The sequence below is a fragment of the Silurus meridionalis genome, chromosome 4, assembly GCF_014805685.1.
Source record: "Silurus meridionalis isolate SWU-2019-XX chromosome 4, ASM1480568v1, whole genome shotgun sequence".
Classification (NCBI taxonomy): domain Eukaryota; kingdom Metazoa; phylum Chordata; class Actinopteri; order Siluriformes; family Siluridae; genus Silurus; species Silurus meridionalis.
In genome coordinates, this window is record NC_060887.1 from 20563109 (window position 1) to 20586776 (window position 23668).

The 23668-nt window shown below is 36.0% G+C and overlaps 2 protein-coding genes across 3 annotated transcripts; both read left to right on the forward strand.

Moving 5' to 3' along the window:
- Positions 1-1384: 1384 nt before the first annotated feature.
- LOC124384393 (palmdelphin-like) lies at positions 1385-23557 on the forward strand. 2 transcript variants are annotated; one of them, XM_046847188.1, is made up of 8 exons: positions 1385-1652; positions 6067-6118; positions 7163-7243; positions 7364-7494; positions 10042-10156; positions 19801-21868; positions 21959-22047; positions 22590-23557. In XM_046847188.1, the coding sequence occupies exons 2-8, from the start codon at positions 6074-6076 to the stop codon at positions 22668-22670; spliced, it is 2610 nt and encodes an 869-aa protein (XP_046703144.1). In that variant the 5' UTR covers positions 1385-1652; positions 6067-6073; the 3' UTR covers positions 22671-23557. The 2 variants fall into 2 exon arrangements, with proteins under 2 accessions (XP_046703144.1, XP_046703145.1); XM_046847189.1 differs by lacking the exons at positions 1385-1652; positions 6067-6118; positions 7163-7243; positions 7364-7494; positions 10042-10156 and adding an exon at positions 16302-16430.
- On the forward strand, positions 10168-12611 carry LOC124384395 (palmdelphin-like). Its single transcript, XM_046847192.1, has 3 exons — positions 10168-10440; positions 10563-10676; positions 12268-12611. Exons 1-3 carry the CDS (start codon positions 10389-10391, stop codon positions 12582-12584), a joined length of 483 nt encoding a protein of 160 aa, XP_046703148.1. The 5' UTR covers positions 10168-10388; the 3' UTR covers positions 12585-12611.
- Positions 23558-23668: the final 111 nt, after the last annotated feature.

Here is a 23668-nt window from a genome sequence, read left to right on the forward strand (position 1 = left end):
ACGTGTAGCAGGTTGGTGAGGATGGCATGCAAGGCACAGCCATCGGGAATGTCCCACACTGGCACTTTCTGGCTGCAAGCTGTTCCTGTTCAAATCACTGTGAGCGTTTGTGTATGTGCATATATATACATATATGTGTGTGTGTGTGTGTGTGTGTGTGTGTGTGTGTGTGTGTGTGTATGTGTTTGTGCATCAGCCTCTTTGTGCATTCTGTCCCTCTGAGCTTATTCTGCCAGCTGCTCATGATAGTTATAGTTATACTCTGTCATTCAACTAGTGTTGCATTTGACAGTCATCACTCATGTAGGTGATCCAAGACAGCCATTCTAGCCAGAGAGTAACGAATCAATATTCATTTTCATCCTCATTATCCCTTTGTAGCAATCCAGTGTCCCACACCGTTTGTCTGAACAAGTCAATGGACACTTCAGCTTTAAACAATACTGTTGAGAACGGAAAGAAACATAAGAGCTTTTATACAGCGAGAATACGGCTGTGTGCCGCATGCTCCTATCTTTAGCTAGTGAAGGACCAGAAAATGTGGTGAGGGTTCAGCCCGTTGCCATGGAGACTTTTGTACCTGCCTGCGGCTGCTGAATGATGGCATGAATGATGGGGATAGAGCGGGGGAGTACCCAGCTGAGAATATACTCTGAAACATTACAATCCACCTTAAAAGGCCATTAATTTCTTTAACATAGCTATGAATATACTTATAATAAATAACAAATAGTAATAAATAAATAATAAATAGTGTGAAACACTAGCCAGCTACAGGAGGCAGAAGTGCAATAAGAGTGGAGTGTTTAAGGAACCAGATTATATAACAATGCTGCATTCTGAACCCACTTTCTTATTTTATTTATTTTTTTTTTTTTTGGAGTCGCTCAGTGTGCTGTAATGAATCCCTTGGATAATAAGTAATTTCAAACAGAGGGTGAGGCAATAATATTTTGATGAGTACTGTGCATTGGATCATGTTACACATCTGTCATTTTACACATCTAAAACACTCTTGGTGAATACAATGAGCTGCATAATAATTTTAATAACTCTGTTTGGAGCTAGAGTGCCACTGTGGTTATGAAAAACTAAGCATAATGCAGAACAGAGGTTTCTGATTCATCCTCAGTACAACTGTGCAGGCGAAACTAATGAAACAGCTCCATTCCAAACCACTGTCCTTCGTGGTTAATTTTAGAAGAGGTTACTGAGATAATTGTGTGAGTGTTTATTGGATGATTGACAGTCGAAGAACAAGATGGGCATATTGGGAGGTATCAGTGTGTCTGTTTGTCTGTTGTTTGGCAGTATTATACTCGCATATGGTCTGGCAGCCCAGTTCTGACAGGCTCAGGAGGAGCTTGGTGAGTGGGAGAGAGAAAGGAGAGAGAAGAGAGGGGAGTGATAGAGAATTAAGCAATAGAAGAGAGGAAAGTGGCTGTATGTAAGTAAGCGAGCGTGGGGGCAGTCTGCCAGAGACTGATAACCCCAGCTTAACTCTCAGCCTACATTACCTGCACATCTACACACTCATTAGTACACACGCATGCGCACACACTCAGCTATGATGGACTGTGTTCTGAGCAGAGCAAAGTGACTTCCCTCCAGTATATGCTCACCAAAGATCTAATAGCAGCCACAAACTATTGGTAAGTCAATGCCTCTCTTTCCTTTTACTGATATCATCGTGTTTATTGTATATGCTTAATCTTATTGAACTGTCTGCCTATTAAACAATAGTACTATCTGATTAAGGCTAATATCTGACTGCACAGTGTTAGTTTAATTAAAAAGTATAATTACTTGAATGATGGCTTTGTTTAGCTCTGAGCCTGTTGTCTTTTATTCAGTAATCTTATAATTCCTCTAAGCTTGGTGTGTTTCCATGCTTGCCAACTGTCCCTGTTGGAGCTCTTTAATGCCTGTATAATAAGATTTAAAAGGGTGTGACTTTTGGTAACACATTGCTGTCATCTATAGAAATCTCAAGAGGGTTACAGAGACCCAGTGACGGCAGCACTGTGTTTGGGGAGATTCCCCAACTCATCCCTTTCTTTTTCTTTTAGTGGCATACCACACGAAACACAAAACAGTATGGTTCAGAAAAAAATGCTATGATTTACAATTATATATGACATTTGAACACTAAAAAAGTACTAGATTCATGTATGTATGTATGTATGTATGTATGTATGTATGTATGTATGTATTTCTATCTATCTATCTATCTATCTATCTATCTATCTATCTATCTATCTATCTATCTATCTATCTATCTATCTATCTATCTATCTATCTATCTATCTATCTATCTATCTATCTATCTATCCTTTTTTCTGCAATACTACAAAGCCAAACAGGAACAAATGGATCTAACTCTTTGCCATGAAAACAGATTGGCTGTTTTATGTCCTAGAAGAATATGCATTTGACTCATTAAGCAAACTGTAGACACAATCCTTGCTGGAGGATTAGGATTTATTCAGAACTGATTGTAAATTTTAAGTGTTCAGTGTATGATCAGAAACTCATGCAAAGAGAGAATGTTAAATTTTTCAGAGCAACAACTGAACCTAATCTGCTCACACTACAGCACTGTGTTTCAAGGGATCATGTCTGCATGACATGTAGCGTTTTATTTGTTAGTTTACATTTTAGTTTAAATAGCAGTGGCACCTGCTGACAGACCCGAGGAGCACACAGGATAATGGTTGTGTTCCATTGCTCAGCACAGCTGGACAGAAAAGCTATTTTCAGTTGCAGGTAGATCCACTGGCAGCTTAGGCCTTTGTGACATAACCGTCTGTAGCCTGTTCTGACTGTGTTTGTGTTATCCAACACCACTACATATCTGCTTGGTTACTGTAATGAGGTAAAGGGAAAAGCCCATTAGGGAGACACTTATTTTGCCTCTTTATCAGAGCAACCTTATTTCATGATTCAAAGGGGTCCAATAATTCTGCAACTGAGTTAATTAATTAGACTGCTAATAAAAGTATAGGTAAACACCTCTGAAATCAAATACATAGAATGATATATGCTACTGTCTTTTATATATGTTTTTTATTAGTTTTTGGATCTTAAAGAAATTTGCAGAAACACATGCCATTTCTGCTGCCAAAACCCTATTGGTTTTTTGTTTCCTGTTTGTACTCAGTTGGCAGACAATTTAAGGGAGTACATTACTATACTATACTAATTATGACTTTTCAATGAAAATTTGTTTGTATTGACAAAACCTGATAGCTAAAAGAATAACTGATTATTAGTAACATAGTGTAGTGCTAAAAGGAAGTCACCAAAGCATGATTTGTGTCACTGGAAAGCTAATTATAAACATGACATGAGAAAAGCTGCATCATAGCTTATCATAAGCTCGCAAAGGTAGGATTAAAGGCTATTAAATGTGATTAAAAAATATATATACTTTTTAATTTAATGGAAAAACAATCATATAAGTTTTAAGAAAAACATATGCTAGACAATTTTTTGGTATCCCAAGAAATTCTTGTGCACAAATGAAACTGAATCATTTAAAAACATTTTGAGGACATGGCTTACAAAAGATATATTTTTTCAGTCTGAGTTTTTTTTTTATTTAAGCAGTCTTCCGCAACTTGTTTCATTCGGTTGAATATAAGGTGACACAGAAGCCAAATTTTCTTAGTCATCAGCATGGGAAGATTAGAGATTCACACCAATGAAATGATACAAAGTATAATTATCTTCAGGCAAAGCTACAAGAAAACAGCTAGGCCACAACATTGACTGTTGGGGCATTAATTAAAAAGTTTAAAATAACTAGAACTGTAATAAACCCATGTGCAAAAGGATGAGAATATATTTCTCCACAGGCACAGTGAGGAAGATGGTTAGAGAGGCAGACATTTCTCCATGGATCATGCACTGAGATTTGCAAAAGATGGTAGCATTTGGGTCCCAGTGCTCCAAATATACAATTAGACAGAAGCTTCAAGCCAGAACAAATTTTTCTTTCATCCAGCCTCAATGATAAGTGTTTGGTATTCACACGATGCTATTTGAACCAGGTCTTATGGTCCATGAGACTCAAGGTGGGTTTGGTGAAAAAGGAAGAATGAAAATAAACACTATTATAGAGGCAGAGAAGCTGTGTTTTCTCCAGGGGACCTGGTACATGCATCAGGATACACAGTAGCATGTTTAAGCACGACAAAGATCCAAAACAGATTGATGTTTAAATTACCATAAGAAATCCTTCATTGGCAACATTATAATAAGAGCACACCAGAACAGGATTTGATTTGATTGGATAGCACATTTAATCACATTCCTTTCTAATGTAGTCAATGAAACCCACCATGCACTCTTATTTGTTTGACTTTTCACTTGGGAATTTGGGTTTTATGTCAAATTAAAGGATGAGGGATGAAAATGTAAAATATATGTGAATATTATATACATAATATTCTAAACAATGATGGAGCACACCCAAAACTCTTTATCCATGGTATGCACAGGTTGGTGTATGGTCTCCTACACATAAAATGCATCAGTCAGATGTATGCTGTGCTTAGAGCCACAGAGCAGTGTTATCACTATGCTGAGGAGTTGCATGCTAGTCATTCCACCCACCCACCAAATAAAATCACACTCATGTACACATAAACATTGAACACCAACATAAGTGAAAACTTCACATGTTCAAATGTTTTACTTCACATCGCCTGTCTCTACAAATTCAGACCCAGGGGTTCAATAAATCACTGCTGTTACTGAGCACAAGTCTGACAGGTGTTTTAAACCATTTGTTATACAGTTTGGACACTCATCCAAAGAGAAATTTTGTTTTAACTGCAGTGCTGTGAGAGAGAGAGAGAGAGAGAGAGAGAGAGAGAGAGAGAGAGAGAGAGAGAGAGAGTAAATGAACCTTCCCTGTGGAAAATGCCCAGTAGCATGATTTAGATGGTTTATATGAATATGTCACCACACAACAGAATATTGTTTTGGGGAACTCTTCAATGCTTATCAGATTCCTCTTAAGAGTTCACAAATGTTTGGAAAAACTTGATTCATAAGCAACTAGGAATTTCTGCAGTATTAATGACCCTTAAAGAATAGTTTTTGACATTGTAATCTTGTAAACCCTCTTGCACTTGTGTAAATCAGTGGCCTATTTATTTCCCAATTCTATTATTGACTGGTATTCACATACATCACTGCGGAGGACTCATATATAGGTATATTTCATAAATGCACATTGTCATTGAAATGCCTTTTCCTGACACTGCAATCATCTATCTTGCTTGTCATGAGTCGATGTTTGAGTGACAGATGTGAGGCTTCACTTCAGCAGACTATTACTAACATAAACAACATAGCCTGTCATTCTTCCTATCAAATCCATCACAGACTGGCTTTGAATACCGCAATGGCTACATATTTATAGATCAAATGTGTACAGTGCATGTTTTGGAAATGTTACAAAAGATTAGCAAGGCTTAGGGTATATATTTGGAACAATAAATCCTATGGACAACTTAAAACAAACCTTGACCTCTGTTTTACGACCATAAGTTTTATGTACTGTATGATATTTGAAGCCATTGACATTGGCCACTAGTTTTACTGATACACTGACATGTATTTATCTCCTACTGTTACTGCCATAAAATTTGTTGCCTTTTCATCACATATTTATTTACACCCAGGAAACTGAGAGTGACTTTTACAGGTCTACAGATCATCATGCTGGAAAAATCAGACACATGATACATAAAAAACGCGTCTCAACCTAATCTATTAGCTTAATAGTGCAATAAATTATAGCACTATTACTACAAATCCAGTCCTCCCTCTAAGAGAACACTGTTATAGAAAATGCTTACTCCTTTTCACCTTTTGCTTCCAAACCCCAGTGGTTTTCCAGCCATACCCAAAAAGAATGTGTGCCCCACTTTATCAACCATCCACCCACCCATGGTCTAAATTTGGCTTTTTTTCTCTTGCTTGCTGCCTGTACACTGTTCATTCTCTGGCTGTATGCATTGCTCAGACGAGATTCTTCTCACCTCTATGTTTTAGAGTCAGTATGGAGGAGGCTGACCTTTTGCGGGAAAGACTACAGGCCATCACAGTAAGTACAGTACTATTCTAGAAATGAGACATTCACTATATTTTTATATTTAACTGTATATTTTATGCTTGCTTATTGATTTTTAGCCAATATGCATGGCTTTTACACTTTCATATATTTGTAAATACTTAGGGGTTCTTCGGTTGTTCAAGGTTTTATGCAGAAGCATACAACAGATTGTTTCCTTAAAACACATTGGTTTTTTTTGGGTTTTTTTTAAGCTAAGGACCCAAAACATTGAAACCCTGAAAACCCTCTGGAAATCCTATTCTCTTACAGAGTAGGATCACATATTGGCCAAATTGTCTCTTTAAACAGTAAGAAGACTGTACCTGTGATATATAATTTTACCTACAGACCACCTACAATATTGTCTTATAAACCATTAAAGCTGAATTTCTTACCTCCTCATCTATACTTCTGAAAATGATCATTTATTCAACACATCTTAATAAGGAAGCGCTAATATTATTGCAATGATATACAGTCAGATACTTATGTGAGATATTGTTCAAATTAAGAATGCAGGGTTTAATTTGAATATATTAACCTAAATCTATAATCAAAAACAGGTAGAGGCAAGCTTTGTGGTTTTTTTAGCCAAATTATTTGCAGCATGATGATATTGTGATGTGCTTTAAGACATGGATCCTAATGTGCATTAAAATGTTTTCAGTTTATAAAGATCTAGTATTTTGAAGCTGTAATGGCCCCTCTCGTGAAACTTGGTATTAATTTATTTTTAGCCTTTTTTACAAGTAAAATTAGAAGATAATATCAATCAGATTGTTCTTATGTTCAAATATCAGTTTGTATGGTAGAGAATTTTTTTTCATGATCCCCTTTTCTAAAGGTTGTGTTCAGGCCATTGTTCATGTTATGTATGATCTATTCTTGTTCCTGGAAATTTCATTTGACACCTTATGCATGACTTTAATGTACACTACTAAAGAATTAGAACACCGACTACACAATCACACAACACAATATGTTTTCAGGAATCTGAGAACGAATTTATGTTTGTTGATTCATGTGTTGAAACAGGAGAAAAGAAGAATACAAGAGGATATTGCAACAAAAAGAAGAGAGATCGAGGAAGAGAAATTAAAACTTCAATATCTAAAGGTATTAAATGTCCTACAGTTTCATAATCTTGTATGACTTATTTGAAGTTCTATAATTTTAAGTCTTGGCATACATAGATAAAAACGATTAAACAGCAAAATCTTGCTATTGTCCAAATAGAAAAAAGCTCTGCGGGAACAATGGCTCATGGATGGCCTGAGCAGTCAGAATGAACAGGAGGAAGAAGCCATGAGAGCACAGGCTCAAGAGGAGCAGCAGCAGAACATGCTATTGCAGCAACAAATCCTCAGGTACTTCAAATAGCAGGACTGCATCAGTTTCTGGGAGTTTCTTTTTTTTTCTCTTTCTCTACAAGCATCTGTGGACTTAATTATTTGTAGCCTGCAGGCTACATTTTAAGTTAATTTTACTTATACAGTGTAGCAACAGACACTTCACAATATATCTTTACAGAAATGCAGATGTAGATTTAGCTCCCTACTGAGAAATCCAGTGGTGATTGTGAGATGAAATGAAGAAGAATTTGGGTGATATCGGATACATGGAAAAACTAAAAGCAAATGTGTTGAAGGGATGTTCACTATGAGAATTTGAAGTACTGGGATGAGCACTATGAATTACAGTGTACAAGTAAGATAATAAACAAGGGTAAAAGTTGTGCATGAACTGTTTTTGGGAAATCTTTGTGATGTCCATGCAGTAACACAATGTGACTCAATAAAGCAGAAAATCCAAGTAAGATTGAAGATGAATTTAGTATGTCTGGAAGGGGAGAGGATCCACAGTGATAGAAGAGTTTCAGGATCAAGCACCTGCATCATGTCTGGGAGCAGAAGTACACATACAGTTCGAGAGAGAGAGAGAGAGAGAGAGAGAGAGAGAGAGAGAGAGAGAGAGAGAGAGAGAGAGACCATATTATATATTATATAGAGACCAATTTGCTCTAATCCTGCAGTGATTTAAAATAGAGTAAAATGGAGACTACAGCAGATTTAGATATGATAGCATAACTAATATGAATTACTAAAATATAACCCAGGCATGAGGGAAAGGATATTCATTATCCTTTCACTCCACTATCAACAAATTTGAGAGGGGTGCAACAGCATCAAGACAAACTCCCAATACAAAATAATCTCTCAATACCCAGTTGATCTATAACTTTACACAAGAGAAAGGCTATGTAACTTTGTAATGTAATGTTGGATTGAACAAAGTTTTAATAGACTAGATTTAAAAAACACTTATTGGAAGGCTGTTCAGAGAAAAGGGATTTGCATGAAAAAGATCAGGACCATGCTGTAGGCTTTATTATTCTAAATACTAATCTCTTAGGAAAGTGGTTGAGAGGATTATTTAGGTAGGATTAATACGAATATGTTAAACAATAATTCTGCTGTGTATAATGACACGTTCTGTCTACTCACATCAGATCCATATTAATGTATGACTAAGAGATTAGTGTTAAATAAATAATCAAGGAACCATAAATAATGTATTGAACTTCTGCGCACTTAAGAGTGCATCAGTCCAAATAAAACATTTAAGGAATTTAACAATCAATGTAAACACATTAAAATCTCTATCTCAATCTCCCATTATATTAGTATAGGCAGGATTTTATTTCCCCACAGTTGCTTGTGTTACACAGCTTGATTTCTATTTTCTTCAAAAAACAAAGGGAGTACAGTCAGACCCTGACCTACAACCACCCGACTTACGATTTACAACATTTAGATAAAAGATTTTACGATTTACGACACAAAAAAAAGAAAAAACGACTGTTTTTTCTGTCCCTATCGACATCTACCTTTATATATATTGAAATACTTTCGTTTTGAGAATCTTGCTTAGTGAACTGTCTTTGCTCTGATCAACAAAAGCAAAAAAGCAATCTGAAGGAAATCCCAGGAGGCAACGCATATCTTCTTTTTTTATAAACGTTTCTGACACTAAAGTTCAAAGTCATGCCCCCAATCACAGCAATTTCAAACAAGTTCTCTTTTTCCACTCCACTGTTTAACTATCTGTGACCAACAACCTGGAAGATTAGTTTAAAAAAAAAATCGAAATTCAGCCGAGCAATATTATTCTAAAAGCTTTCTGTTTACAGAGAAATGTGTGGTCGTTGGTCAGTTGTGAATGTATATGTGATATGAATTCAGAGTTGACTGAGATCAAAACAAGCCTAGATACAGACTAGATGACTGAACTTGTGCATGTTGCCAATGTTTAGGCCTGATTATGGTTAATGGAAAGAAATTACATCCTTTTAAACTTTATAAACCTCCTTATAAACCTTATAAACCTTGCATGAGAAAAAAACAACAATAAATATTTTTTACGCCTACTTTGCAAGACCATTTCCCAATACCAACTCTAGACAACACTAATTCTAAAAAGAATGGATCTTGAGACCACACTTAGCTTCTACAGCTGTAGTGACCAGGGGTAGTAATATAGTGTTACAGTATATGTCACATATACCACTATAATTGAAAAGAAATATTTCTAATGCAGTAATTAATTCGACAATTAATTTAATGAATCTCATCTTTTAGATTGGTAATGCTGATGTTCTAGGGGGCTGAATAGATAGCAAATAAAAGTAATAATCATCGTCATTATTATCATTATCATTATGATCTTCATTTTAATAATAATATGTATTGTTGAGAAGGATTTGTTAATTTATGTCATCATTTTTCATAAAAAGTTAATTTGATGTATGTTTAGTTTTGTAATTGGTATTACTATTTAGAACTTCCTACAGGATATTCCTACATTCTTGACTGTTCTGTCATCTTATTTTCTTTTTCCTTTCATTTGTCCTGCAGAATAGAGAGTGAAATTGAGTATCTTGAAACAGAGGAGCTGAATATCTCAGCAAAAGAAGGGCTCATTTTAAAGCGACTGAAGGAGGTAGAGAGGACAGCTGAGGACATTATAAAGGTATTGCTTGGTTTAGTTATTTGAGCATGTTTGAAGGCAGTGAAGACTTACTGCAGCATTCTGGGTTAATGCTGATGGGTCAATAGCACAAGGTGTGCTTTTGTTTTGTACCGAATGTTACAAAGCTATTGTTTGCAATCTCTTGGCTGTGAGAACGGACCGAAGGCAGTTTGGTAACAGACGGATTGATTAAGTTACTTTGTTTGATATCGTTACATCATGTTATGTCTTTATGTGCACCAACTGTATTTCTACACAGGAAGTAAATGGCGATGTGCAAAGAGGTAAAAAAAAAATTCCTTGTTAGAACTTATAACATATTGCTATTTTATAATAGCATCTAATTTATATATAAAAAAAACAAACATCTGATTTATTATAGTAATATTTATTTGTTATTTTACAGAGATTCAATATACCTACTCCACAATACCTGATATCCCTAAGTCATATACTCCAACTGTTATAAGAAGAATCAACACTTCAGTAAAAGATCCTGTTAGTGAAGCAGAGAAAAGGGGTATGCTTCAAATTCTCTGCTTTATTTGAATAGCAAACATTTTTTACATTTATTTTATATTATTAAAGTTAAATCTCTTAAAAAGGGACAATTTAACATTAAGCAACTTCTAACCAATTTGTATTTGCAGAGTGGTTTATTGTTTACTCTGAAATCGCATTGGGGCATTTAGTGCTAAATTACCACTAATTAAAGCTTAAAGCAGTTAAGCATATAACGTAGCTAACTGGCTTATAGAAAGTGCTAGCAGCAATTGGAAGACAAATACACACTCTAAAGTAAAAAGCATTTAATTAGACTGTTCCTGGTCGATTAGTTTTCAGATAGAACTAGCATTTCCAGTTTCAAAAAGCACAAATAGTTCTTTAATGACTTAGTTATTTAAATTAAGCTAATTTAAGGATAGGTTTAACTTGATTAGTATGTTAAGAATTCAACCTGGAACTAAGCATTCAGTTTTACTGTGCAGACTGAAAAAGTCTATATGTTAATTTTTCAGCAGAAAAAACAGCTTTAGTTAATGAAATATATAAACACATATATTTCGCAGGAAATATTACACAGTTTAGTTCCAATGAGTCAGAGTGATGGCTAGAAAACATTTGGTAGACAGCTTGAGGGAAACCAGACTTATAGACTAAGGAATGCCTCTTATAATAACATTTTATCTATTTCCATATAGTCATATATTCAAAACGTATGCAGTATTAGATGCATTCAAAAGACAATGAATATTGGTTATCATCATATTGCTTACAGTATTGAGTATATGATAGACATACTGTTAATTAGACGTTGCAACAGAGCAGTATCAAGGTAAAAATGAATCAGAATGATGAGTATCAGTTGTGAATATCTTGAGGATATTCTGGACCTTTCTGGAGGTTACAGCTCTTGATGATGCAGAAGGTGCTGAAACCTGCAGAAGCAAGAAGAACAGCATCAGAATGAATCATGCACATTAGGTGGGAGAGTTGAGCCACAGCAGGAAAATGTGTCAGGATTACATCAGAAGACTGTAGAACACATGCAGCTTGGTGGATAGAAAGAACAGGTATAGCTAGAAGCACAAACTCCATTCGGTTGAGCTATACAATTCTGTGGTCTGAGCATCATGCTAATACACCTTTAACAGATATGAGTATCCTAGTTCACAAAAACATTTTTCATGCTCAAGGCCCCCCCCTGAATCTGCCCCATTATCTTTAAGAAAAAACTTCTTAAACAATTTCGGAAGGATAATCCATAGCTGGAGATTTTATAGGAAAGGCGAGGAACTCGGTTTACATAGCATTGTTCATAACACAAGGCTATACAAAATGCAATTCAAGGGCAAATATAAATATAATTTAATTTTTTTTTTCATTATGCTAAATGCTGTCTCAAAAAATCTGCACTTTTTCATTAAAGCAAGGCAGAAGTTTAAAGTTCACTGAACAGAGAGACAATTTTTCTAATTATTATTCTAAACCACAGATTATTGGTTGGAAATCTTTCAATGATGATCATTTGCCAATGCTTTTCAAAGTCTTTTAAATAGCAGTGTAAACCAATAGCTTGACTTAAGCTTAATTAGCCTTTTTTTCTCCAGCTATGTATGCTATGGAGATCATTGTGGAAAAAGACCTGCGCACAGGCAAATGCCATGTTCTTTCTACTGCCACAGTCAATTCACAGAAATTCCAGGAGGAAGGTATCAAAGTCTACGATGACGGCAGGAAGTCGGTCTATGCTCTTCAGTCACCTGGAAAGGAGTCTGAGGATGCACCTGATAAACTGAGCCCTCTGGATGTGAAGGAGCTTTTAAGAAAAGCCACAGTGAAGAAAGACCTAGCTGATGTGCAGTATCATGAGCCTGTTTTCTCCAGCCCTTACAGCAGGTCCTGTACTACTCAAAAAGTGGAGTGAGGGATAGTCAGCCAAGGTCCTAATGGGATCCATATACAGAGCAAGACCTTTAGTACATTGCAGCCTGACAATCAAATCTGTCAACTTCAAGATACCAAAAAAATACATTCTTATATTCCTGATCATGGGGATTTTCACATAAATAAGAATGCTGTGAAAAGAAAAAACGCAAATATTACCAAAGGTTGTGGTGGTGTGCACATGAATAATGCAGAGCTCATGCAGGAGCTTAAAGAACAGAATCTGCCAATTCCATTGTTTGATTCACAACTTGGATATAAGAAGCACTCCTCATTTCATCTAAGAGAAGATGCTTGCTGCTACGCAGAGAACTCTTTCTCATCTAATGTGGATAGCAGTGCGCCTGTCACTATGATTTTTATGGGCTTTAAAAATGCAGAGCCAGAAGAAGGAGACAGTGCAATCCAAGCTGAACTAGTGGTAATTGATAATGATGAAGAAGACAATGATAAGGAACCAGCTCTATCATATCATCCACAAGGTTACCATAGCAAGGTCTTCCAGCCCAAGAATGACAATCTTTATCGTTCAGAAGTCAGGCACAGTTTTATCAAAAGTCAGATGTCCGGAGGACACCTAATGCAATACGGGACACAAAAAACAGATACCTCAGGTATATTCAAACAGCAGCATGGCACCTAATTGCATTTTGTATCACCTCTAACACTTCTCTATATGTATAGGTGCAGTCAGGAGCAACATAGTATTTTACATCCCTGCTGAATGAACAATGCATGCCATATTTGTGTAGCAACCAAGAAGAACCTTCTGAATAACACAATGATGACAGTTATGACTATATATAGTTGTGAAAAGTACAGAAAACAAATATTTGACTTTTTTGTGTCTCTCGACCAGAGACAAACAAAATTTGCATTTGGACAATGGTACTTGGACATTTGTTACCTGATTGGTTGGGTTTATATCCATTTTGCTCGAAAATGTAAATATATAATATTTGAATGATTAAATATTACTTGCTCAATAAAAATTTTTAACATGGTGTATACAGGTCAAATAAATTTTCGTTTCAGTGGGTGTGCTCCTCAACAGTCATGTTCAAATGTGTAATGGCTCCTGGCAGATAGAGATGATTTAGCTCCTCTCAGTGGACACAATTAGTATGTAAAAAATCTTGTAAAGATGAAATGCGTGAAAATAAATTACAATGACTAAATAAAGCAAATATTTTATCCACAAATAAAGGTTTCTGTGTAAAAAAAAATAGTCTATAAAATATCTATTGACATTAATTTAGTAATATAATATTATTATATAATAGTTTTGCTTAATTATTTTGGTATTGTAATAAGTTTAAATGATAAAAAATGCCTTCCACATTATTTTCACAAACCCTGCTATAACTAATATTTAGGAAATGGAAGGAAAATGACATTTACTGATTCAATTCCATTACATGGCCTATTTTTCTGTCTGTTGTCTCTTTTGGTATTTCTGGGTCCAAAGCTCTCAACCATTTTCTTGAGTCATGCAAGGCATCTTTCCTACTTTTTTCTCTCACAGACGTCCACAGTGCCAAAGTGGGATTAAATGTCTGTCTATGTCCTGTGCAAAAGAATAATGCCCTCTATTTTAAAGTATTTCTACAGCCTTTGCTGTCAATCATTCTAAATTGAACAGCTTGTCCTTGGTCACTCTTAAGGCTCAGTGACTGTTCAGAGACATTTCGTAACAGCTGTATGAGAGTCAGTTATATAACCTATGAAACTTTGCATTATATAATCCAGAAGATTACAAAAATATACAAGATTCCATATTAATATATGATTTGAACCTGTCCTTTTATAGACTTATACAATACATCTGGATGCACTCACTGCTTTACCTTCTTTTTCACAGTCTTGACAATGAAACAGCCTCAGCTAGAAAAATATGCAGTTCCTGCACAGCAAGATCCCAGGCTGTGATGAAGAAATAATAAGAAAGATGGACACAAGAACTGGGTGTTTTCTACAATAGAACTAAGATTTTTTTTTAAATAAATATGAAAAGAAAATGAATATGAACAATTATTTAAAAATATTAAAGTAATATATTTTTTTTATTAGCATGTTTTTTATTATTCATGTACTCTGTGATTTTTGTATCACAGAAAGTACATGAATAATCGCCAGAGTTGTTGTCAGTTTATGAAATGCTCTGCAGTATATAATTATTTTAAGTGCCTTGAAAGTGCAAGTAAATGCAAGTGAAAAACAATTCTATTTTTTGCATTTATAAATGCAAGCAACTATAATATTGCTAATTAGAAACCAGAACACAAGTTTTCTTTGTAAAAGTATTATAATGCTTGTGTTTAAATTAAATAAAAATAGAATGGTAAAGAGCAGTCCCAAAGTGTGGTATTAAGCTATTTTATTAACAATTATCTCTTTCTGGACAATTATTGTTATTTAGGAGCTCTGATTAATGCTGAATAATAGAGCCTTCACAAAGAATAGAGCAGCGCAGTTTTTCAGGGATTTGTTAATGACATACCAAATCTGCTTAAAAGCTAGACTTTATATTATAGAGGCTCTGGATCGAATAAATAGAATACAATCTTGCATTGACTGAATGAAATACATTTTTTATTTTATTTTGAGAGCATTTCCCAATGCATACACTGGCATGAGTTAAACACATTAACAAACCACAAACGAACCAACAGAACCCTAAAGCATATATGAAGACATACATTTCCTGCGCTGATTTTGCATTTGCATTTGTTGCATTGTTTCTGAATTTGCCGTTGTGCTTTTTGCTTGGTTGTTGCATTGTTTAATTTGTGAATGACTTTCTGGCACTGCAAATTCTTGATAGACATTTTTTCTAAGTAAAAAAAAAATTAATAAAGCCTTTACTTGGGGTGAATGAGAATGCTTTAAATAACCCACAATATTTTTAGACTGTGTGTGATGATGTATGAAGAGGAAATGTATTTCATCATTTCATGATTTTGATTTCATCATTTCTGGTTTTCTTTTGTTTCTTTCCTACATATTATTTTTAAAGGCAGACTATATATTTGTGCATCCCAGTTTGGAAGCTACTACTTGTGAAAATACACTCCGTGGTTCATTTAATCATAGGAAAGTTGTTATTTCAGCAAAATCGTTCATCATGCATATGGCTGATTATCACTACTTCACGTCTTCTAACAGATATAATGTGATATAATCTTCATATTTTTGAGCATCTGGAAAGCTACTAACTGAATTGGAAAATGCTTGATGGCAGCCTTGTATGAATTTACTTTTTAATATTTTCATTTCACAGTGGATTGGTGTCTCTGCATTAGTGAGTCTGCAGGTTTTCATATCTGTCAAATATTCACTTTAAGACAATAACCATTTGATTAAACACCAGGATGAGAAACGGCTCCTGTGTGACTTTAATGCAGTGATAAAAACCTCAGTCCTTTCTTTAGAATTAAATCTGAAAACTTCTGAAATTATATTTAAATAGAAAATGTTGATCAAATTTTATCAAGACATTTCCAATGTCTAACTCACAGCCTGTGTGTTGCTGAGTGTGTTACACACAGGAAGAAATCCGTACTCACAGAACTGATTTTTGCTTGGGAATGTCATTAGGAGCTAAATATCTGCAGTCCTTGCTGACAGTTTCCGAGACCTCCTGTGAGACTGTGAGTGTGCATGTATTTCTGTGAGTGTGAGAGTGTGTGAGCTTGTAACGAAGCAGCAGAGACAAACTGCTCAGCTATTGGCTGCTCCTCACACATTCAGTGTGAGTCGCGTTTCTGTGGATACAGGGAAGAGCATCAGCTTAGCATTCTACACTCTGCTGCTGCCACAGAGCAAGGTAGGATAGAAACAGCCTCAGCTACACTTACAGCCAACTCATTCATTTTACTTTTCCAACTACAGCTAGCAAATCAAATGACCCCTGTGTTTTGTAGGCACAGTTATGAGCTTTTGTGCATTGCAGTGCTTTTGATAGGCAACCATGTAGAGAGAGAGCACAGGCATAAAGAGGTACTGACTTTCAGCTGACAGGAATGTTAATTGGGCAAGTATATAAGATTGCATACGTGTCTATTAATCATTTGTTATATTTCTGGGAATTGTGACGTAATGTGTGGAAGGTGATATTTTCCCCATTTCTTCTTTTTTTTCTTTTTTTTTTGCTGTAGTGTTTATATTGTATGAGAAGCAGATTTTGTATAGTTTTGACAAAAAAAATCTTTTGGACAAATCCTTTTTCAGAACATATTTTTAAACATTTGAATATGCTGAACATATATTTGTTATAATTTTTCATTTGGGAACTTCATACAGTTACATTCTCATTTTAAAAAAAGCTACATTTTCTTACCTACACAGATTTTCCTGCACACATCAGCATAAATACTAATTGAGTGGTAGTTGTGAAATTGCGTAGCATGCAAAAAAAAAAATACAAATAAAAATCTTTCAATTGTAATAAAAATCTTGTTTGAATTTTCCTGGTGCATGTTTTAAATCGACATATCTGAAACTGCGCAAGAAGTCAGAAGTGGTTGATGAGAAGTCTGATTGCAAATGATGTGTTTCTGCTCCTTTCTGTTGCCTCATTAAAAAGGCAGAGTGCTGGAGTCTCGGCTTTCGACCCTTTAAAGGAATGAGAAATATTTTACTGTAACAGAACTAGATTTCAGCAATCTCTGTAATAGTTAAAGTTAAACTTATGACAGCTAGACCAATTTTTTTTTTCTTCATACAATTGAAATGTTGATGTATATTATTACATATAATGACCAAAAAAACCTCACAGGGTTCAGCTGGAACACATTTAAGTATTTAAATGACTATCACATCTAATGTTTTTTGACTGATCTCTTATGAAACTTGTGAAACATGTGCCCCTGCTGTGCAGTGACAGATGGAGCCTAATCAAGCTGTCTCTTAAGGCTGTTAGCTTTTCAGAAAAGTGGCTGGCTGGAGGTCTGAATGACCAGCCCACGCACTGCACAGTCTCTTTCACTTCAACTCTGCTTATGATTCAGGTTTTTGTGCTTCAGAGAGCAAAATGTCCCTGAAATAATAAAGCGAATTAAAACACCTTCCTTCTTCTCAGTCAGCAAAGTCTGAAGGTGACCCTCAGAATTGTGAATCTCTCTTTCGGAAGACGCACTGACAGAAAACACAATCTGTTAAATCTAACCTTTATTTGCCCGATAGCCAAAAAGTATACACATGAGGGCCACATTGATAGTGTACAAATCTATACATGTTGCACATTCAATTATTGATCTCATTATGGAAAGTGTGGAGTGAAAGTATTGCCTAAAGCAACAGGCATCAAAGACCAAAGCATACATATAATGGCATATCTGCCAATATTTCAATGTTATCCTGAGTTATTCAGTTGCCAACACCAGCTCTAAGCTTCATGCATTTATCCTAAAATGAAAGCCAGAGAGCCTGTGCATTCTGAGGGAGGAATAGTTGACTTAGCAATAGAATAGAGATGATCGCCGGCTGGCAGTTCTGGCTGGAGATCATGGAAGGTGTTTGGCTTTAGAGCTACCTCTGTTTCTCTGTGTCTGTCTTCAGTCCTAATGTCACTGAATTATTTATTGCATACTGATTATTATGACACAAGTGCTAAGACAAGGAGGCTGTGAGCATGGACGTTTACGCACCAGCTGAGCTGTTATACCTTCTGGGCTGTTGCCATGGTGCTCAACACTTTTCTGTGTCTGTTGTTTTCATTGCGCTTTAAGCCTTTTGTGGGATTTGTTTAGTGGAAAATGCATTTTAGCTTTATAATTGAATTCATGAGCTTTTGTAAGTATTCCAGAAAGATTTGTATTCCAGAGAGTGGAGAATATAGACAAGATGAAACATTCTGAATTATTAAATCATGTCTGATCCACAACATAACTATTTTTAACTGAGTATTGGTGAAAACATTCTTTTTGGCTTCTGATGGTGCAAAACTGAAATGTTAATAAAACACTCTCTGGAAAAGCTAATGGAATTGGAGTGTATTCTGTAGTAGTAAATCTCTGCTTTGTATGAAGCGGCTGTTGACTGAAAGAGTTTTAGCATTAGGCAGCACATTACGCTGAAACTTGGCAAGGGGCATTGGTGAGCTCACTGTTAACTTTGTCTGCCTGTAATCATAATGATTACAATGTAGGAAACTACATAGTCATTACCAAACACTAAATCAGAAGGAACAACTGTGGAAAACAATCACTTTAAAAGTAGATTTAAATATCTAATTCAAAATTAAAAGGGAAAAAAAATCAACAAAAACAGGAAATTAAGATCTGCAGTGTTTGCAGATTTATGTATGAAGCTGTGTGTTAAAACAAGGCAGGGACATTTCCTTATGGGCTTTTGATTTGCTTCATTCACTTCCTCTCCTCAGCTTAATGGAGGGCAAGGCTAATAAGATGCAGGGACCCCGGTGCATCATATGTGGGCGAAGGACCCATTTTGTGGGCTTACATAACGGAAGCATTTAATTCCATCTGGCTTCTTCTTTTCCTTGCTCAGAGCCACTCAAAGTGTGAAATGATTCACTGCAATAGTAAACAAATCATTTTCTGTTACTTTTCTGTTCCGGATTGTCTGAGATGCATTATTTTGTGCTTTAAGTGCTTAAGGCAAAGTGAATTTTTTACACCTGCAGTGAAATGTTTTATGTAAACTGTTCAACAATTAACAGAGAAAGATGTGAACGTTTGAATCAAAATGTATTTGATTGAAAAGGACATTTGTGTGTTGATCAGAAAAAAAAATGCTTGGTGGTATCAGGTATGATATTTTTGCATGACACCAATGAGGTAAGGTATAAATCTGCTGTACGCAGATGTTATAATAACAAGCAAAAGCCCATTTAACACATTTAGTCCCATTACTTGTTACTTACATAAATGGAATGTTCACTAATCATGTTCATGTCAATAAGCATAACAATCTGCATAATCAATAGGCATAATAAGTCATATAGCAAAAATAATCTTGATCTTTGTTACATTAAAAAAACACTTGTAATTAATGCCATTAAGTATTCTGTATGCTTAATATTATACAATTTAAAGCCTGAAAAATCTCTGACTAATGATCACATTGCACTTTAATGCCTTGCCACTCATTAAAGGCTTCCTGCCCAGGATTTACCATGTTTAAAAACTTTTATGAGTATTATAACTTTTTTTCATATTCTTTTTCTCTTGTAGGGAGCTGCAAGCAAGATTCCAGAATCTGGTGGCACAGAAGTGAATGAAAGTTTCTTCTTGATTGAGAATAAGACACAAACTAAACTTGAGACCCTCTCCAAGATAATCACCATGGAGACAACTGAGCAATCTAACATAGGAAATATACCAGACTATGAGGTGGAAGTCCAGGAGACCGAATTAATTGAGAACAAGGACACGAGTGCTGAAGATGAACAGGTTTGCAATGATGATGTTCTATTTGAATCCCTGAGTGCCAAAGTAACGGATGCCATTTTAGCAGACTTGCCTCCCACAGTGGCAAATGGTGATGAATTCGAAGATGTGCCATCCCCTAAAGAAGCTTTAATATTGGACGACACAAATGGTGAGCTTAATCGCAATGAATCTATTACTTCATCTATGTCTGATACACCATCTAGTGCTGAGAGTATGTATGAGAATGAGGCCATGCAAAAAAGACAGGATTCAGTGAAAGAGGAACTGTTGAAAAATATTGTGCCTGTAATAGAGGATGCTGAAGACGTAGATATACTAGATCCATTCAAAGCAGAATTCCCTGAGGATATCTTGGAAGGCTTAGGGTGTGAAGTAGACGAATCCATGTTGGAATCATTCATCCGGCAAGAAGTTATGTCAGATATCTCAAATGAGTCTGGTCAAAATCCTGAAGACTTAGATGAGTGTCTATTGGTTGAAATTGCTGCAGCATCGTCTGACAGTGAGACTGATGAGAAATGGAGAACAATATTTTCTTCCTCCATTAATAAAGAGGATGATGACTCCTATCTTGATAGCCTTCAGTTAAGTGCACAAGAGCTCTTCATTCAAAAACCTGAAGTGAATATTCAAAACAAATCAGATGCATATGAAGAACCTGAACAGGATCTGCCTGTGGAGGACACCATGTTGGAGCAACCTGAAAGTACTCCAGTTAATGTACAGCCTACACAAGAAATAGCTTTTAATCCTTCAACACTATTCCATGGCTTGTCCAAGATATCCGAGGATGAAGAAGAGTCAGGAAAAGGTTCTGTAAACCATAAAGACTTTTCATCTACTTGTGTCAAGTCAGACTCCAACAAGAAAATGCCAAAAGATTATTGTGTGATTCAAGAGATGAAGAGTGAAAATGTCAGTACAGAGCATGTGAATTTCAGAGTTGCACGCAATCAGTGGCTGCAGATGGAGGAGCAAACAAAGAATCTCACACACCAGCCTGTCATCAGAACTGGGACCTGCCAGGGTAATCACAGCTTAATGTTTACCCCAGTGCGTAACATTGACAGGCAGAAGAAGGATGCTGAATTAGAGAGTTTGGCACTTAGCAAAGACTACCAACATACCCAGTTTAGCCCCACCTCAGAAGATTCAGGAGTAGATGACTCGAGTTTCAGGTCACCTTTTGATGACCCGGAAACCCCAGTAGAAAAAGAGATTCGCTCTGCCATGGAGAAAGAGGAAACCCTGAAACGTGGAAGGGGAATGTCCAAATCATACTCAAGTGATTGTGTGCCAGGAAAAGGAAAACCAGTCATCCTGAACCCTGGCAAATTATGTCAAGAGGTTGACGAGAGGAGAAAGATGCTTGAGCATGAGGAAGACGACTGCAGATTATCCCCCAGCTCCCAGATGCCATCATTCATCATTACATCCTCCCCAACCAGATCACAGAAGCACGAAATGGCAGGTAACAATGTCATTATCCTCGAACCCGAAACTTGCCACCAAAGCCCTCGTCATGCTGGAAAGTTGGTGACCTCTAAATCCGCCGATTGGAGATCAGATGAAAGCCCCAGTGTGATCATACTGGAAACATCAAACCTAATTATTCGAAGTGCATCAGAGTTAAACCTGAACTCTGCTTCTGTGGCACCTGAGGAGAAAGCCTTTCTCAACAACCCGTTTTTCAAGCTGCGCTCCCGGAGCACCCTCTCTTTGGTTGATGAAGAGATTAAGATGGTAAAACAGCGAGAGGAAGAACTTAAAAAACAAAGAGCAGGCGTTTACACTAAAGAGAATTTCTTGCCTTCTCCAAATCTCCTGGACAACCCATTTGACAAACAAGGTTTGTGTATTTTCAAGCTGATTTGTTGACAACTATTTTCAAATAGAGAAATGCATTTTATAAACTCATTCTTTGTTTGCTGGTTTTCAGATGATTTCCCCATCAAATGTAAATCATCCCCCTCATCCCCTATGAAGACTTATAAGATGGATCGGGCAACTCTATCATGTGATCACAGAGTGAGTTCCAGTCAAACTGAATTTTATTAATACAAAGTTTATATACTATATGGCCTGAAGTTTGTGGATACCTGTCTGTCACAGCCATATGTGCGTCTTCATAATAAATTGTAACCATTTAGAGAAGACAGTTGAATAGACCTAAGAACCCCAAACCTATTCCAGAGTGACAATGCCCCTGTGACAACCCATGACAATTTCTAGAGGCTGAGCCCTGACCTCAACCCTAAGGAATATCATGGGGAGAAACTGGAATGCTGACTGTACCCTAAACCTGGATGAGACTCAACATCCGTACTTGACCTAACTAATACTTGTGTGGCTAAAAGGGCAAATCCAAAATCTAGTGCATAGACTGGAGCAAGTATAATACCAGAAAGAGGGATTAAACATTGAATATTCAAGAATCACATATGCGTGTGATGGTCAGGTGTCCAAATATTGTATCTTGAGTGTTTTTTTATTTATATAAAGGATATATCTAGGAAATGTCACCTTTGTCAAGGTTATTCTAAATATACTTTAACCATTTGCCTTCATAGTTTCCGGAGGCCTATTCTGGCGGTCGGCGTAAAAGTGCCATGGCTCTGCGATGGGAGGCAGGGGAGTTTGCAAACCACTAGAGAGGAACAGAATAGATACCCATCATTAATTATCCTTGTTCTTTGTAAGAAACTTCAAGCAGCGCTACAAAATGATACCGATTTCATCATAAGCACATGCCGTTGCTTGTGTGATATTCGCAGCTTTTCATTTGTTGTCTCAGAGGCAGGAGATCTGAGTGCTTGCCAAGATGCCTGAATGTTAGCTGAATCTTAGATGTTCAGTCTACGCTTGTACTCGTTATAAACGTCCACAAAGATTTTAATCACATTTTATTGTAATGTCTTAGTACAGAGTTCAGGAAAACGTGTCCTGTATTTTCATACTGTTTTTTTCTTTTAAGGCGAGTTCGTAGATTTATCCCTGGGCTAAACTTAAATATGTGAGACTGTAGAGATTAATATTACTATTATCATCAGGTTATTTCTGCCTTCATTCTGCACTGCAATAAGGCCAACCTAGAAGGATTCATTAGGGCACTGACTTCTGCCAACTTTTCGACAGAAAGTTAGTAATTGGTCCAATACATGTCTTTTTATGACAAGATCTTTACCTTTTAATATAATTATTATAGAGATCCTAAATGAGGGAGAAAAACTTGAATACTGAACACTGATATTTATCTGCTTTATTGTGTAAATGGGAAATCATGACGTAAATGCTTTCCTATTTGTCTAAGAACATATTTGTATGCTCATGTGACTCTGTTTAGGTCTAAGTATTATGGCTATAAGTATTGCTAGTTTGTATTCATGTATGCCATCATCAAGTACACATATGTGTTGCTTTATATCTGAGAAAAAAAAGATTGGGGGAAGGAACAAACAACATTTGAGTTGTTGATATTTACATGAGCATTAAAACATTGAATTTAAATGAGCAGCAAATAAAAATAAAACAAAGAAAATACGACTTCCTTGTTACTTCAATAATATTTCAAAATTTTAGGAAAAAAAAAAAAAAAGATCGCACTAATAACCCTAATTAAAGAATATGTTGAACTGAAGCATATAGCTCC

Excerpts from the sequence above, each read along its gene's own strand:
- LOC124384395 (XM_046847192.1), top strand. The coding sequence starts at position 10,389 with ATGTGCACCAACTGTATTTCTACACAGGAAGTAAATGGCGATGTGCAA. Across the intron at positions 10,441-10,562 it reads AAATGGCGATGTGCAAAGAG|AGATTCAATATACCTACTCC; the intron begins GTAAAAAAAAAA and ends GTTATTTTACAG. Across the intron at positions 10,677-12,267 it reads TAGTGAAGCAGAGAAAAGGG|CTATGTATGCTATGGAGATC; the intron begins GTATGCTTCAAA and ends TTTTTTCTCCAG.
- LOC124384393 (XM_046847188.1), top strand. The coding sequence starts at position 6,074 with ATGGAGGAGGCTGACCTTTTGCGGGAAAGACTACAGGCCATCACA. Across the intron at positions 7,244-7,363 it reads TAAAACTTCAATATCTAAAG|AAAAAAGCTCTGCGGGAACA; the intron begins GTATTAAATGTC and ends TTGTCCAAATAG. Across the intron at positions 22,048-22,589 it reads CTCTATCATGTGATCACAGA|TTTCCGGAGGCCTATTCTGG; the intron begins GTGAGTTCCAGT and ends TTGCCTTCATAG.